A 17,793-nucleotide genomic window follows, 5' to 3' on the forward strand; every position below is an offset into this window, starting at 1 on the left:
ATACATACATACATATCGGATCTGATATGGTGATGGTTTAATTTTATTTTGGTGCTGAATTCCATCGTATGAATTCTTTAATTCTATTTGTCACGTTGATTGTAATTTTTTTTGATACAATGATGATTTTTTTATGATCTTGATTTTGTCTGTTTTTCTATCTTTTTAGGTCGTGTTTGTGATGTTGTTTAAGCCGATACTATCTACATTCTCGGATTTACGTTGTTGTGTCGCATTTTTTTTGTTGATCCCTTTTATCGTTTCGACATTTCATTAATTGGGGTTGTTTTTGTCTACAATGTCACTTTAGCTGTAAGTTTGTTGTTTTATTTTTTTTTTTGATAAACTATACATACAGTGCACACTCGATAATGCGAAGCAGCCTAAACGTTTGCCCGGCTTGCTGCTGAGCGAAAAGTGAGCGGCAAATGCGATTGCCGACACTTTGAGACTCTGCACAACGTATGCGCAGTAAGCAGCAAGTGCATTTACTATAAAAACGCATCATCAATTCATTAAAATACTTTGTGAGGCTTTGCCCAAGCTCATGCAACTAAATTATAAGACCCTTATGTGCAGCTATTATGTGCAGGGTCTTTAACGCAAGCGCAACTTCGAAACGTTTTTGATTAGTTCGCATTATCGAAAGCGCATATATATATATATATATATATATAACTGATACATCAGACGACATGCACACACTTTGTGCATACTTTGCATGGCAATGACTGTAAATAAATGTAGTTACCAATAAAGTAACAATCAAAAAAATTCAACAACAACAACAACACAATGCAGCAAACTCAGGAATGTTTTCTATAGTTGGAATGCAAGTTTGAGTTTGACAATACAAAGCTACAAATGTGTTACGCATGTCTTTGTTATCGACTGCACACCAACACTTACACCAATACACCAAAAGCAACTAAAAAACAGCTAAAACGCATGTGGCATGGCATTGCGTCTTTGAAGGGGCTTACACTTTTACACCAACACTTACACCAACAGTTACACCAACACTCTCAAACTCATTTGTATGCTAGGCCAGCTGTTTGACATTGCCATGTAAAATGATGAACAATTTGTTGTGCATGTGCCTGTAAAGTGAAACCAATGTTGGGGACGGGAGAGGAGGGATGTTTTTTGTTTTTTTGGTTTTTTTTTTTTGTTTGTTTTTTTTTTTTTTTTTTTTTTTTTTTTTTTTTTTTTGTTTCTTTTTTTTTTTTTTTTGTTTTTTTGTTTGTTTTTTTTTTTTTTTTTTTTTTTTTGTTTTTTTTTTTTTTTTTTTTATTTTTTTTTTTTGTTTTTTTGTTTTCTTTTTTTTTTTTTTTTTTTTTGTTGATTTTTTTAACTCTAAGGTAGATTTTAGATAATCAATCATAATATATTAAATAAATATTTAAATATCTGTTGAATGATTAAAGTTTGATTAATTTTATTTTTTTTTTATTTTTATTTTTTTTAATTTTTATTTTTTTTGTATGTTTGCTGTTTTGTATATAATTTTTTTTATTGTAATATTTTTTGCGCCTTAATATTGTGGGTGTAATTAATTTTTTTTTTTTGTATTTTTTTAAGTTTTGTTTTTTTTTAGTAATGTTTTTTTAGTTTCTTGATATATTTAAGGTTTAGTTTTTTTTTAGTGCGTTTGCGTTTGTTATTCTTATGTCCTTTAATGATTAAATCTAGTTTATTATGTGAGAATTACATACTTTAAGCATACTATCTTCTAACTATATACAATTTATTTATGATTATATATCAATTACATCTACACTTACACACACTAGCTTTTATGCTATAGAGTAAATGTCTATATGTTTATTTTCATGTCTGTTGCTTTTTTGTTTGTTTATGTTATTTTATATTAAATTTTGTTTTTTTTTTTTTGTTTTTTTTTGTATTCGGTCTTTATGTAGTCTGCTAAATTCCTACAATAGATTGATTTTTAATTTCCCTTTTGTTTTTTTTTTTTTTTTTTTTTTTTTTTTTTTTTTTTTCTTTTTGTTTTTTGTTTTTTTTTTTTTTTTGTTTTTTTTTTTTCTTTTCCAAATATATATTACTACTTTCAAGCGGACTTCAAGTAATTTAAAATTAATGCGGGACACCCTTTAAAAGCTCAAAGCGAGGGCAAGCATTAGAAAAATAATTAAAAATATAAATAAAAATGTCATACAAGCCTACAAATGAAATGTGTTGCTTATTGTAAGCATGTATTGTTATGTAATTTTTGCCTTCACCGCATGACATTGCTAGCATTAACTTAATAAATGTTAGTATGTAAATTAGTTCCAGTTCGTACGCTTTATGCTTCTGCAAACTTTAAGTCTGTAGAATATTGCGGGCGTTGCTTTCCACATTATGACGCAACCACACACCTACACTCACACAATATACCTAGTGCAATAACGGTAGGTCAGATGCGGATTGCGCGTCTTAAGTTATGCGAGTTGAATGGCAGCCATGGGTTTGTGTTGTTAGTCATTTATCTTTGTCGCTTTTTTTTGGGCTTTTTTTTTTTTCTTATTTTTTGGGGCTTAATATGCCATCATGTATGAATCATTTCGCGCAAGCCGTTCTAATTAAGTGAAATAGCTCAATAAGTTAAAAAGGCAATGAATACTTACCAGGCATTGCATTGTAGTATGCTCTACTAAACATTGTCCGCAAACTCTCTACCAAGCACCACCCCCAACCCCCGCCCTCTAAGCATTTGAATATGCTAACTAAGTCATTGCATTCCTTCCGCCATGTCTGACTCAACGACAAGAAGAACAGTTATGCAGCCACGACCCCTGTAGCACGCATGCGACATGACTACTAAACCCTGTAGTACTCTCTATACTATAATGAATCGTACGAATTTCGACTAGTTAAGGCTATAGCTGCTATATACATATATGATTTTAGTTTGAACTCAAGCGATGTAAATATATGTGCAGCATAACGGTTTTCATTTCTCAAAACGTTCCTACACTCACACACACACACGCGTACACACATACATATATACATGATATATGTTAATTGGTACTAAATAGTTAAGCATGTTGTCTATGTGTGTGTTTTAGCTCTCACCTTGGCTCAACTTAAGATTACAATATTACATTTTTTTTTGTCAAAACAAAAACTCTTGCACTTGAATGTCTGATTAATCTAAACATAGTTAGACGCCTGCTCGCACATATATATATATATATATATATATATATATATATCATATGTATATATATCATATGTATATATATATATATGTGTGTGCATCTGTGTATGCATCAATGTTTAATTTAGCTATTCACATACAGGGTATATGATTGTATGTGCATACATCTAAGTAATCCTAGCTATAACTAGTTAAAATTTAAACAAATACGACACACACATACACATACTACAATTTATATATTGCATAGGTGAATAAATCGTGAGAGTCAACTCAAAACACATAAATGTAAAGATTTGAGATAAACAAATTTGTATTTTAATTGTAAGTAAAATAGCAAAAATAAAAGCATGTGACTCATATTGATGCACTGTATGTTCATATGTGTGCGTGCATTTGGCTTAGCGTTTAAGTAAGCAAATTTATAAATTGAATATTGATTGGTTTTTAATGTCTGAGAACCGAACGCACTGCACTAAGCAGCTGCTGCATATGATATTAACTAAGTATAGTTCGATAAAAAAAAGAAAAACAAAAACGTATTGTTATTTATACAAAAAAAAAAGAAAACAAAAAACAATTTTAAATGCAGCCCAGCATATGGGCGTGTGGACGTGGGCGTGTATGTGTGCCGTAACAGAAATATACATTTAGGCTAATTATTTAAATCAATATGAATCGATGTAAGAGACTCACGCACACACAGAAAACGGTACACAGCAGAAATGTTCTCAACGACAAATGTTAGCTAAAGATCAAAAAACAGGCATTAATGAAAAAATGAAATATGCAATACACAAATCATATATTTAACAGATGAATCTAACGTGAACTTATGAATGCAAACATCAAACACACACACACACACACACACACATACATACATCAAATACTCACATATCTTCATGCCGCTGCCGCTGCTATTGCCTTTTTTCTATATTTATATAGAATTCGTATGAAATTACTATAATTATAAGTAAAATATTGTTTAAAAAAAAACTGAAGCAAATTGCTGATTGCCAAAGAGTTGATCAAATTTCATAGGCTTAGCAGCGGCTCACACACACACTCACACATACACAGCTGTCGCTGCTGTTGCATTTATTCTATATAGAATTAATTTGAAATGTTTTATAATCATTTGTTAAATTTTATACATTTTATTTGATAAATGTACGCGAATTAAAAAAGAGTTAATCATATTTCATATGCTCAGCAGCAGACACACACACACACACACAGTTACACACACATATACAACGTTTGTTTGTCAAGGCAAATTCGAAAAACAAGAATATCGTTGAGATTAATAATAAACAATGCAAACAAAACAAAACATTAAATATTAAATATATATAAATAACGCAAGCAAGCAAGCAGAAATGTTTATTATAATAATAACAAATTTTTGAAACAATTTCTAAAGAACTGTTAACTGTTAATACAATTAAATTAAATAGAAGAAATGAATTAAAGTGAAAACTAAGAAAACAAGCACACTAACACAGAATTTTGAAAACTGAAAATGTAGGAGCTTTCAATGAAGCAACATTCAAAGACTAACAAAAACTCACACATGCAAACACACACACACACACACACACATTATAATGATTATGTACATATATACATACATACATACATGCATATGTATTATGCATGCATATGTATGAGGCTGAGGAGAATAATAAATTAAATAAAATAAAATAAATTAATTAAATTAGCTATAAGCAGCCAATTGGATAATTATGGTCCATCAAGTGGTCTAAAATAATTTAAGTAAACGTGTGAATTAAAACAAATTAAGCGTAATGAGAACAATGAGAATTAACAAAACACAACAACAACAAAAAGAAAAGAAAAAAAGCTAAAAAAAAAAAAACAAATGCAACCACACATTCAAAACCCAATTAAAATTTATTACAAAATAAAATATGAAAACAAAATTGATATACATATGTATATGTTATTATTATTATGATTTGTTTATTCAACTCTAATTAGCAAATTACAATACACACACTAATTAAATAAGTACTGCATGCATTCTCACACACACACACACACACACACACAGTCTCAATCTCAATTTATAATTTCCATTCACTTTTCGATTATAATGTTCTCTTTGGGTGTGATGAAAGCCCTACATAAATACTGATTCTCTAATTGTAATATCTAGGCGCATACAAGGATTCGCAGCAGCAGCTACATCACTTGCATGTGCCGTCATCATACATCGTACATCATGCGTCATACATCATTTATCATTCATCACACGCCAGCTGCTTGCCAAGCGCACTTCTCTGTCGGCTTCATCATCATGCATTCATCATTCATCGCTTGCAGCTCAGGTTGCAATTGCTATGATGCAACTTGATGTAATTTGTACATACGTGTGTATTAATTCTACTACTGAACAGGTCAAACGCAAAGCGCCTCAGACACAGGGCAAGATATTGTGGAACATCAATGTTCGCCTTTTTTTTTCTTTTTTTTTTGAATTCCTATTTCTGTTCCCCCTGGCTACCCCCTCTTCGTTTTTTGCTAATGTCAAACTTTATTTTACTTTCAGATACTATCGCTAAGATAGGTTGGCGCTGGGGCAGTAAACATAACATTTTTGGCATTGATGTGATAAGCATTGAGAATATTTTCTAAAAATATTAACAAATAATTTTACAACATTTTGTGTTTCTCAGTAATTAGCATAAGGCTCTTGCTTTTCCTTACTTTATAATTACTAGAACTACTACAAATTTCTTTTCATATAATTTTGTATACGTTCTCCTGCGTTCTTGAATCCATTTGTATACGTACATATGTATATACATATTTGTGTCTAAGCTATAAACAAAACCGAGTAAAAATGCACTGAAAATAAATTTCAACAAAGAATACACTGAAAACAAAAACACAATAGTGTGGCCCCCATTCAGCAGATTATTCAATCAGTAATCGCTTCTGATCCATCGAAAGTCTCGCTCTGATCATAATTGATCTGATCTGAATCACCTGCTGAATGCGCCCAAGGACTTGATTACTCTTGGTAGGCAGTATCAATGGCATCTTGTTGAACCGAAAAGCATCAGATGATAGGCTTCTGTCTATCAATTACAACATATTGAACTCTAATAAAATTGCATTTAAAATATATTTGTTAGCTGTGTTCATTTTAATCTAAACATTCAATCTCCATTGGATAAAACTGACAACGGTTAGTATGGCTAAGTAAGTATGTTGGCGTGGAAAGCACAATTAAAATGATTGTAAACTTGTACAGATTACAAAATATGCTATGTATAAACAACTGCATTGCTGATTATGAAGCATGTAAGTTGCAATCCAATTCATTATTCTGCAAATAAGAACATTTCATTTAATGTTCTAATTAGAATATACTCAATGCAAACTTGCACGTAGGCTCGCTCAATTGAAGAAAAATAACTCAGTCGATGCTTAGCTCAACTCTGCATACATCAATAGTCAAAGCAAAATCCACTCACGCTCTCATACATCATACGATCCACAATGAGCAGTAAGCAGTGAGCAGTGAGCGATACTCTCCAAGCAACGAAACGGCAATGCAAAAGTGCCGCTGCAGCAGCAGCAAAGAGCAACGCTCTTCAAGCAACGAAACGGCGACGCTCTCATTCGGCCTCAGCAGCAGAGCTGAGCGGCGCTCTCTGAGCAACGAAACGGTGACTCTCAAGTTAAGCCGTAGTAGCAGCGCTGAGGGATCGAGCGCTTACGAACGAAAGACTCGAGCAGCAAAGCAGCGACGCTCGCATGGGTGGAAGGCTGAGTGAATAAGAATGCACGTAGGCCACGTATGTCAGTTGAGCTTGGACCGTCTGCGATTCAACAACAGTGCGCGGGTGATCTGTGTAATAATAATTAATAAAAACAAATGTGCTTTCTTAAAAGCAATGGATGGAGGTGCTTAACCAAGTATGTTAATAACAATTGTTATAAATGCTCTCACTAAGAAATGGCAAGTGTTTAATGACTAACTCAATGCATTTACAGCGTTCCTTGCATGAGCCTCTCTCTCTACTTTACAGACTTCTTGTGTGTGTTTTGAACTAAGAGAGCTTAGCATTGACTCTCAGGCAGTGCATTTCATTTTATTTAACTGTTCATAGCTAACATTATCGCCTATCTGTTTTTGTTTTCCTCAAGCTTTGCTTCTTGCACAGTGTCATGATTTACAATTTGTTTCTTGTTAGAGCTTATTCAATTCAAAATATTTTGCCTAATTCATTTTAAAAACTCGCAATTTCGCAATAAGATTCTAACTTGAAAACAAATAAGAAAACATGTTTTTTAAGTTTTGCTTGTTTTATTTGGTTTTATATAAGAATACAATTTATAGCTCAATATATTAACTAGACCCATAAACTAATTTAATTTAATGCTCACACAGACATTGGGAAAAAAGTGGGACTTGACTTCGTTGGTGGCGACAATGAAGCAGGAGCTGGTGTTGGCGGCCAGCTGCACTTCTTTGAGGACATCTTGACAGAGTCTGTGGTATTGTCGTATTGATCAATGCTGCACAGCTGGTTGTTAAGTTGAATGATCTTGTCGATCATCGACTGTCAGGAGTTGAAAATGGCAAGCGCCAATGACGTCCACACATTTGATGCAGGCGTTCAGTATCTCGCTTATCCTGCTTAGCGACTTCTGAGCCTTCTTCAGCGCCTCGTATATGCAGCCAATGAAGCTGTAGCTCTTAAAGTATTCATAGTCGTCATCCAGCTGCGTCTCCAGCTGCTGCAGCACTAGCTCCAGGCTGTTCCCAAGCTCCTGCTTGCTGCTTGAAACAATCAACTAAGTAAGTTTGTTTACTGCTAAAGGGCTAGAGACAACTTACGTGTTATGGCTTTCAGATTGAATTGCACTGGACCAAATGGGAGCAGCCGCATTGGCGCCAAACGTGAGTTTTCATAACTTTACTTTAATCTATTACTTTTCTCATTGTTCACGATTAATTAATTTATTTCCTTACTTACAGATAACGCTACATGAAGACATACACAATTTCTAGCTACTACGGTTGGATCTACATCCAGGCGAGTTAACGGAGGCAACCGGACTAGTGACTTCAACATCGGGTTTCAGCGGCAATAGTAACAACCATAGCTGCTCGCCATGCTTGAAGGGATGCTTTTATTTAAGGAAATGTTTCACTGTAATACATCGTGAATTGTGACTATAACACTGCTTCACTTCAATATGTTGTCTAATTAATATTCTCGCTAATTACTATTCATTTATGTATTAAAGTCATTTAATATTCTTTATCCATATATACAAATATTTTATGTTGCTTAGATAAATAATAGCAATACTTATTTAGTGTAGGTCCATAGCAACGCATATGATATAGTTAATTCGAATATCTCATTGGTCAACAAATAAAACAATCATTTTAATGAAACACGGCTGCTTCTCTCCAAATTTTGTGGATAACAGTGCTAAACGACCTTCCCCAGTTTAGCCACGGACTAAAAACGAACTGATTCCATGTGCTCAGCAAGTTCGTTCTTAAGTCCTTCTTAGTTACATTTTGCACTGGCCAGAATGTCATTGCAAAACCTATAATTTTTGTAGCGCCTGCACCGGCTTTAATTTCCAAAATACCAAAAGGACTATGATTTCCTTGCTCGTCGATACGAATCTATCGGCCTCGGTATCCAGCAGCATTGCGGATAGAAAAATAAAATTTTTTATAAACAGGCCTATAAGTCTAAAAAAAGTGAGTGTCCTAAACAACACAAAAATGTCCTTTTTTTGCTAAGGAAAACCCTACTAAGGACAATGCAAAGAGTTATTTAATGGATGTCCAGTAGTGCTTCCTGATGAGCTTTAGATATACCACTCACACCAACGAAATGGCCTAGCAGGAGCCCGAGAAAAAATAAATCTATTTCTTATACATAAAATAGGCCATATCTCCCGGAGAGCCTTGCCAGGATAAACATGAGCGTAAAGTGTCAAACGATTTATGCTTCTTAAAAGTTACTATCATCCTACAAAGGATCCACTTCCGGATCAGGTCCGACGAAGCTGGAGCTGGCCCTAATCATTTTCGAGAGGAGCAGTGGTAATTTGGATTAAAGCATATTTGGCGAGCAAAATCCTGAAATTTTTCCGCCTCTGTACATTATCATTAACTACACTACAACAACATTCGTACAACAGCAACCCCTACAACAATCCAACTAACAGCAGCAACTCAACAAATCACCAACAAAACAACATCTACAACAACATTCTAGAACAACATCACAACAACATCTAGAACAACAACTACAACAACAACAAGCAATACTACAACAACAACAACAACAACAATCCTGACACCTAAAAACATTAAATTTTAGCACGTTTCGCGCTAACGTGCGCTCACTTTAGCTTTTCGGGGCCAGCAATGTCTTTGGCATTACGCACACCATAAAGCTTAGCCTTAGTGCCCAGGCCCAGCTTCTCAGCCTTAACGCTCATTATGCTTCTATCAGCATCGATGCCATTCCTTTTGGTATTGGAAGAATAACGCAGGTGCAGGCGCTAAAAAATTATAGGTTTGCAATGACATTTGGCCATGCAAAATGTAATCAAAAGAAGACTTAAGAAACGAACTTGCTGAGCATAATCCAGTTCGTTTTTAGTCCCGCTGGCTAAACTGAAAGGTCTTTAAGACTGTTCTCCACAAATTAAGAAGCAGCCGTGTCCATTAAAATGATTGTTTATTTGTTGCCAATGAGTTCGATTAATAATCCTAGCAGCTCATCCTTACAACTAAAATAATGTATTGCATAAACTAGCAAACATAAATTTTGTTATCACAAATAATAATAAAATATTTAATACTAAATGAATATAATTAAAGAAATATTAACTTAGCAACTTTGAAGTGAAGCCAGTGTAAATAGTACAAATTCAACGAATGTATTAATGCATTTCCTTAAATAAAAGCATCCCTTCAAGCATGGCGAGCAGCTATGGTTGTTACTATTGCCGCTGAAACCCGATGTTGAAGTCACTAGTCCGGTTGCCTCCGTTAACTCGCCTGGATGTAGATCCAACCGTAGTAGCTAGAAATTGTGTATGTCTTCATGTAGCGTTATCTGTAAGTAAGGAAATAAATTAATTAATCGTGAACAATGAGAAAAGTAATAGATTAAAGTAAAGTTATGAAAACTCACGTTTGGCGCCAATGCGGCTGCTCCCATTTGGTCCAGTGCAATTCAATCTGAAAGCCATAACACGTAAGTTGTCTCTAGCCCTTTAGCAGTAAACAAACTTACTTAGTTGATTGTTTCAAGCAGCAAGCAGGAGCTTGGGAACAGCCTGGAGCTAGTGCTGCAGCAGCTGGAGACGCAGCTGGATGACGACTATGAATACTTTAAGAGCTACAGCTTCATTGGCTGCATATACGAGGCGCTGAAGAAGGCTCAGAAGTCGCTAAGCAGGATAAGCGAGATACTGAACGCCTGCATCAAATGTGTGGACGTCATTGGCGCTTGCCATTTTCAACTCCTGACAGTCGATGATCGACAAGATCATTCAACTTAACAACCAGCTGTGCAGCATTGATCAATACGACAATACCACAGACTCTGTCAAGATGTCCTCAAAGAAGTGCAGCTGGCCGCCAACACCAGCTCCTGCTTCATTGTCGCCACCAACGAAGTCAAGTCCCACTTTTTTCCCAATGTCTGTGTGAGCATTAAATTAAATTAGTTTATGGGTCTAGTTAATATATTGAGCTATAAATTGTATTCTTATATAAAACCAAATAAAACAAGCAAAACTTAAAAAACATGTTTTCTTATTTGTTTTCAAGTTAGAATCTTATTGCGAAATTGCGAGTTTTTAAAATGAATTAGGCAAAATATTTTGAATTGAATAAGCTCTAACAAGAAACAAATTGTAAATCATGACACTGTGCAAGAAGCAAAGCTTGAGGAAAACAAAAACAGATAGGCGATAATGTTAGCTATGAACAGTTAAATAAAATGAAATGCACTGCCTGAGAGTCAATGCTAAGCTCTCTTAGTTCAAAACACACACAAGAAGTCTGTAAAGTAGAGAGAGAGGCTCATGCAAGGAACGCTGTAAATGCATTGAGTTAGTCATTAAACACTTGCCATTTCTTAGTGAGAGCATTTATAACAATTGTTATTAACATACTTGGTTGAGCACCTCCATCCATTGCTTTTAAGAAAGCACATTGTTTTTATTAATTATTATTACACGGATCACCCGCGCACTGTTGTTGAATCGCAGACGGTCCAAGCTCAACTGACATACGTGGCCTACGTGCATTCTTATTCACTCAGCCTTCCACCCATGCGAGCGTCGCTGCTTTGCTGCTCGAGTCTTTCGTTCGTAAGCGCTCGATCCCTCAGCGCTGCTACTACGGCTTAACTTGAGAGTCACCGTTTCGTTGCTCAGAGAGCGCCGCTCAGCTCTGCTGCTGAGGCCGAATGAGAGCGTCGCCGTTTCGTTGCTTGAAGAGCGTTGCTCTTTGCTGCTGCTGCAGCGGCACTTTTGCATTGCCGTTTCGTTGCTTGGAGAGCGTCGCTCACTGCTCACTGCTCATTGTGGATCGTATGATGTATGAGAGCGTGAGTGGATTTTGCTTTGACTATTGATGTATGCAGAGTTGAGCTTAGCATCGACTGAGTTATTTTTCTTCAATTGAGCGAGCCTACGTGCAAGTTTGCATTGAGTGGATTCTAATTGAAACTTCAAATGAAATGTTTGTATTCCAAAATAAATTAAATTAAATAAATAACAATGCAGCTTACTTTTGCTTCAGTTGTTATTGTATTTCTTGTAGTTAAACTCAAAATTTATTTGACAAAGTTTGTTTAATTTCCAACATTTTAGAAGCTAATACTTAGCTTTAGAAAATCCGTTCAAAATGTTTTATACCTTCTCATGTTGGCGTGGTTAGTAATTAGTATAAGAATTTTTAATATACAAATTATTTGGCTAAGTATGAGACAATTTGCTTGGAAATATGAAACTTTCAAATGCAAAATGGGACTCAATCGACTGAATATGCGCTGCTGATCAAGTATATGCTGCATACTTAAAGGCGGTGCGAATGATCCGAGCTTTAAAATACGCTATGCATCCTTTTTTCCTGCAAGTGTCAACGTGTGTAAGAAAGAAGAGAAGCAAAGACGAAAGGAAAAGTTTGAGGCACCTTCATCGATTAGCGTCATGCTTTCAGAAATAATTAAGTTGCTGGAGGCATTGTGTGTGTTGCATGTTGCAGGGTTGCAGCAAGGCCTCCCACAAACACACACACACACACACACGGACGAAGACACGAATACACGAATACACGCGCCTATTATTTTGCAAGCCAGATCTGTGCCGGGGGGCACTCAGTCATAATCATGCACTACACTAGACTACATTACGGTACACTAAACTACACAGCACATACATTAGTATCACTATCGACATGGGCAAGTTGAGGTGCTGGTGCTGGGCTGCTGCTCTGCTGCTCTGCTGTCCAATGGGTGTGATGGATGCCATGCGCATGCCAAGTTGACAGTTTGTGGCATGCCGCCAGTGCTAGCAGGCGACTTAGCCTCGTCTGCGTCGACTTGTCCGGTTTCAGACGTCAAGCGTGTAGCACACAGCCTAACGGCATATTCAAGAAATCGAATTCGAATCCAGCAAACCAAAAATTCAAATCCGCCAAACATTAAAAGCCTCAAGTGCGTTTGTTTTTTTTGTGTGTTGATTTTTTGATTGTTGCTCCAGTTGAGAGAATGTGCGCGTTGTGGAGGAGTTTGCTATGGTAAGTGCTGCTAAGCTGGCAGACGGCATGAATTAGTTATGCGGCGCTTCAAGTTGCCTCTTGCCACACACACACACACACACACACACACTCTAGAGCGTTCAAGCCGCACTCCATGAGAGGCTGGGGCACACTACTATTGGCAGCAACTGTCAGATGCGGTCAAGTGGACACCAAGACACAGTCACTGACATACAAATTACAAATTAGACAGCAGACATATCAATCGATTGTGTGCTTGTGATGAATTTAAATTTTCAAAAGCATATTACGCATACGCGCTGTAGGGCGCCAAAAAATATTTATTTGAACGCAGCTGCAACTCTGTGTCTATGTGTGTGTCTGTGTGTGTGTATTGTAGTGCTTAACAAAGGTCTTTTTATGCAGCACTGTGCACTTTTCGATATGCGCCCAAGTGTGTGCACACACACACACACACACACACATGCAGACTTTGCTGTGTGTGTCAATCTAGCGCCTGCTAAACACAAACTATTTTGCAAATTAAGCAGATTTTTGTTGCTGCTGCTGCTGTCGCGCGTGAGATTGAGAGATTGCCAAGTGGTATGTGCCAAGCTGGTGAAGCCTACAGACTGCGCTAGTGCATCCAGTTGGTTGCCCGCCGGGCCTAAACGTTACCATTCAAATTCTTGCAGATATGCACTGAAAGCAGCAGCAGCAGCAGCAGCAGCAGCAACATTGGGCTGGGGTCGCAAGGTCGTGAACTGAATTCACGCTTGTTTTTTGTATTCTACCCCTTGCATTTTCTTTGCTGTTATTAAGCAGCTCAAAAGCTGAAAATTAAGGCAAGCAGCCGCGGGCCACATAATGTGACACACAGAAGCTCAGCTCAGCTTCAAGCCTTTGCTGTTGACAACTTTAAAGCTGTGCTGCTCTTATAATAAATGCTATCAAGTCCAACTCGTCGTATGCGTAATGCATAATGCACACACACACACACACATACACACACACAGATGCTGCACATAATTTACACTATATATCTGTAGCTATATAGCACAAAAATTATGCAAGCCGTCCTCTTCTTTTGTTATGCAGTAAACGCCGTTTATTTGCGTTTGTTGTTGCCATGTTGCCCGCTCGCGACGACGACGACGACGACGACGGACGCCTACGCCAAGGGGTTTGCCTTTTGTTTGGCAACGTTATACTTTTAACACCGCATACCCATTACATTTTTAATAGTCGGCAAGCATATTGACTGCAGCTAAGCCAAGCAGCAAGTTCTAGCTGCAATTTAATTAAACAACTCAACTCAAATAGCAAGCAGCTGTTTAGTTTTGATAGTTAGACGCTTGACTTACCTTAAGCTTGTTACATCCTTGGTCTAATACAAGTTATTTCACATCACTCGATTTCCCAATAAGTTGCGTTCAATGGAAAATATATTTGGCTTCATTTGCAGTTTTAACAGCAACTGTAATTAAGCTTTAAATACAGTTTGCATATTAAACAGCAAGTGGACATTTGAATCATCGTTTTCACTTCGTGCTGTTTGTTGTGCTGTGCAACTTTTAAATATTTTCGGTTGCAGCTAAATTCTAGTTATTCACTTTGAGTTTTGTTTGCTTGCTGTTAATACTTGGAATTCCTTGGCTCCTTGCTGGAATTGTTCAGACATAATGTAGTTGCGTTTGCAACTAAAGTAAAGTAAAGTTAATTGTCGAATTTGTTTTTCTTTTTGCTTCAATTGCATTGCATATAGCTATGAAATGATTTGAATTAATGATGTAGCCTCAATATTATTTTAATGTTTGATATAAGCTTATAGAGCTTTTAGAATTTGCCAAGCCAGCAGCTCGGTTAATAATCGACTCAAGGCAGCTTTAGTTTATTCGATTTTAATACGTTAACTTCACTTTATTTCATTTGCTGCCATAGCAGCTGTCCCAACTTTGATTTATATTCAGTTTCACATATTTTAAGCACATCTGTTTTGCTTGGCAAGCTCTTTCTGCCTTGAGCCAGGGTGTGCCCGTGGACAGTCGCAACTTTGACTATAGTTTAGTGTTTAGCTCATTTGTGCGCTCTCACTTGAGCGTTGATTATTATTTTGACGCAAGTATTTAATTACGCAAGGCACTTGAAGTGCGCAACAATAAGAGCCAGAAAAAAATGATGTTATGTGACGACGACAGGCATTGAGCTTGACAGGTTGCTTACGCAAAAGCAATTAAAGTATAAATGACACTTATATAAAATGTTAGTATGTTATACACTATGTGGGTTATATGATTTGTCTAGCTTGGGGCTCTGCTGCACTTACGTGGCAACTGCAACTGCAACTGCAACTGTAACTGGGGCTGGTGCTAAGCGCATGCCGAGCATAACCAGCGATTTCAAGGCCAGCCGCATCTATGAATCCTTTCGGTCAGCAGCAGCGCCAGCGCCATCGGCACATCGACTGCAGCGACGTTATGTGAACGCATCGGATGAGCTGCCAGCTGCGGCGCGTTGGATGAGAACGCGCACTGCCTCGTCGGACATGCTGAGTCGCAATATCTCGAGCATATTGGAGAATCTGCTGAAGCGCTATGAGCAGTCGCAGCTGCCCACGCATGGCCAGGGGCTGCCCACAGTGGTGCGCACAAATATTCTGATACGCAGCATGGGCCCCGTTTCGGAGCTGGACATGGACTACTCCATGGACTGTTACTTTCGCCAGTACTGGCGCGACAAGCGCTTGAGCTTCCAGGGCCCCATCAAGAGCCTCTCGCTGAGCATCAAAATGCTGGACAAGATCTGGCGTCCGGACACTTACTTCTACAATGGCAAGCATTCGCATATTCACACCATCACTGTGCCCAACAAGCTGCTGCGTTTGGATCAGGACGGCGGCATACTCTACTCCATGCGGTAGCTGCTGACAGATAGAGTTGAAAGTGTGCTTAATTCGATTTAAACGTGCCACATTTTGCTTGCAGTTTAACCATCAAGGCTACGTGCCCCATGGAGCTGAAGAACTTTCCCATGGACAGACAGTCCTGCCCACTCATCATTGGCAGCTGTAAGTTCTTGTCGGCTCGTCCCGCAATGGCAATGGCAATAGCAATTACAATTGAATTGAGACTCGTTTCGCTTGCAGATGGCTACACCAATCAGCAGCTGGTGTACGAATGGCAGAACCATGATGATGCTGTCTCCTTTGTGCCCGGCATGACGCTCAATCAGTTCGATTTGATTAGCATGATGCATCGCAATTTTACGTCCACGCGCCGTGAGGGCGACTTTTCTGTTCTGCATGTGGCCTTCAATCTCAAACGGCATACGGGCTATTTTCTGATACAGGTGAGAGAGTTCACAAATATGATAAATGGCTATGAACAATTTGCTGCTTAATGCAATTTTGTATGTGAAAATGTTTACATGACGATAAAATGCAAGCGCAATTGCTAGACATGCATGTAATTAATACATATCATATTGATTTGATACAAATATACACAATTGGTAAATTTATTTTCCCATAATTAGCAGCTAGTTAATGATTGATATTATACTATTAACTAGAATTGAATTGATACTCTGCGCTAATAAGTAGGCAACATAAAATTCGAATTAAATGAAATATTATATATTCAATAGTAAATATACAAAATAGACTGCGAGTAGTGTGCTAATTAAAATCGTTATAATTTTGTTTAACAATATTAATGATAAGTAGCATACAGTATATGCAAATTTTTTTATATATTTTTTTCTCACTGCGTTTATTACCACTCATCGCCTTTTTCCTTTGACTCGCAGGTCTATGTGCCCTGCATATTGATAGTGGTGCTCTCGTGGGTGTCCTTTTGGATACATCGCGAGGCCACAAGCGATCGCGTAGGACTCTGTGTAACCGCCGTGCTAACACTGTCTACCATAAGTCTGGACTCGCGCACGGATCTGCCCAAGGTGAAGTATGCCACGGCGCTCGACTGGTTTCTGCTGATGAGTTTTCTCTACTGCATTGCCACGTTGCTGGAGTTTGCGGGCGTGCACTACTTTACCAAGCTGGGCAGCGGCGAGATTCCGCGCATAGACGATGAGTGGGAGGATATTGCAACACATGGACACTATGCAACGAATGAGCAGGCGGAGAACGATATGGACGGCACTGATGCGGAGGCCGAGGCGGATGCCGATGTCGATGTCGATGCCGATGGCATTGCGCTGGAAGAGGCCAGCGATGTGGAGGACAGCGAGCCGGCCAACTCGGACAGCGATGTGTTTGTCTTTGCGGATCATGATACGCTGCACTGCGAGCTGCCACTGCCACTGCCCAATGCCAGCTATGTGAAGCGCAATGCCTTCAGCTGTGCCATCTACAATGTAAGTAGTAGCCCCTTCTGAGTGTAGCTGCTGCTCTAACTGTTCCATTTGGCAGCATCCCACGCAAGCCGGCGCGCATATGTTTCCTAGAATCTGCTCGCATGCCTCGACCATGGAGCGCACCACACAAACCGAGCCGCCAGCCGTCAGTCGCATGCGTCAGATGTGGCTTTGCCTCAAGGGCGATCAAAAGTTTCGCAAGCAACGTGAGCGCGACGCAGCCGCGGAGAAGAGCGTCCAAGGGCGTGGCGCCGCCGGCTATGTCAACAGCATATCGCTCATCGATCGCGTTGCACGCGTGGCCTTTCCCATGACCTTTGCGCTCTTCAATCTGCTCTACTGGCTGGCCTATGGCATGTACAAAAAGGAGTTCTCCTGGTCCATGATCAAGGCCTAAGGCGCAATGCTGACTATGATGATGCCAACAATTGTAGTAATTAATAAAAATAAATGCTTTGTTGCT

General features: G+C 38.0%; 1 protein-coding gene and 2 long non-coding RNA genes across 5 annotated transcripts; 2 read left to right on the forward strand and 1 right to left on the reverse strand.

The window, feature by feature from the left end:
* Positions 1 to 7,917: 7,917 nt before the first annotated feature.
* LOC117134935 lies at positions 7,918 to 8,324 on the forward strand. The gene is made up of 3 exons (XR_004458921.1): positions 7,918 to 8,003; positions 8,059 to 8,105; positions 8,184 to 8,324. It is a non-coding gene; the product is annotated as an uncharacterized LOC117134935 (long non-coding RNA).
* Positions 8,325 to 10,095: 1,771 nt separating this feature from the next.
* On the reverse strand, positions 10,096 to 10,565 carry LOC117134936. Its single transcript, XR_004458922.1, has 3 exons — positions 10,480 to 10,565; positions 10,378 to 10,424; positions 10,096 to 10,299 (listed from the first exon to the last, which is right to left on the reverse strand). It is a non-coding gene; the product is annotated as an uncharacterized LOC117134936 (long non-coding RNA).
* Positions 10,566 to 12,882: 2,317 nt separating this feature from the next.
* On the forward strand, positions 12,883 to 17,751 carry LOC108606387 (gamma-aminobutyric acid receptor alpha-like). Of its 3 annotated transcripts, XM_017996452.1 has the most exons (6): positions 12,883 to 12,995; positions 15,261 to 15,872; positions 15,941 to 16,023; positions 16,102 to 16,304; positions 16,764 to 17,330; positions 17,386 to 17,751. In XM_017996452.1, exons 1-6 carry the CDS (start codon positions 12,967 to 12,969, stop codon positions 17,725 to 17,727), a joined length of 1,836 nt encoding a protein of 611 aa, XP_017851941.1. In that variant the 5' UTR covers positions 12,883 to 12,966; the 3' UTR covers positions 17,728 to 17,751. The 3 variants fall into 3 exon arrangements, with proteins under 3 accessions (XP_017851941.1, XP_033150298.1, XP_017851942.1); XM_033294407.1 differs by having other exon boundaries at positions 15,941 to 16,304; XM_017996453.1 differs by lacking the exon at positions 15,261 to 15,872.
* The last annotated feature ends 42 nt before the right edge of the window (positions 17,752 to 17,793 follow it).

The sequence above is a fragment of the Drosophila busckii genome, chromosome X (assembly GCF_011750605.1).
Source record: "Drosophila busckii strain San Diego stock center, stock number 13000-0081.31 chromosome X, ASM1175060v1, whole genome shotgun sequence".
Taxonomy (NCBI): domain Eukaryota; kingdom Metazoa; phylum Arthropoda; class Insecta; order Diptera; family Drosophilidae; genus Drosophila; species Drosophila busckii.

Coding starts and splice junctions, on each gene's coding strand:
- LOC108606387 (XM_033294407.1), top strand. CDS start 12,967: ATGTGCGCGTTGTGGAGGAGTTTGCTATG. Junction 12,996..15,260: donor TTGTGGAGGAGTTTGCTATG/GTAAGTGCTGCT, acceptor TGATTTGTCTAG/CTTGGGGCTCTGCTGCACTT. Junction 17,331..17,385: donor TCAGCTGTGCCATCTACAAT/GTAAGTAGTAGC, acceptor TCCATTTGGCAG/CATCCCACGCAAGCCGGCGC.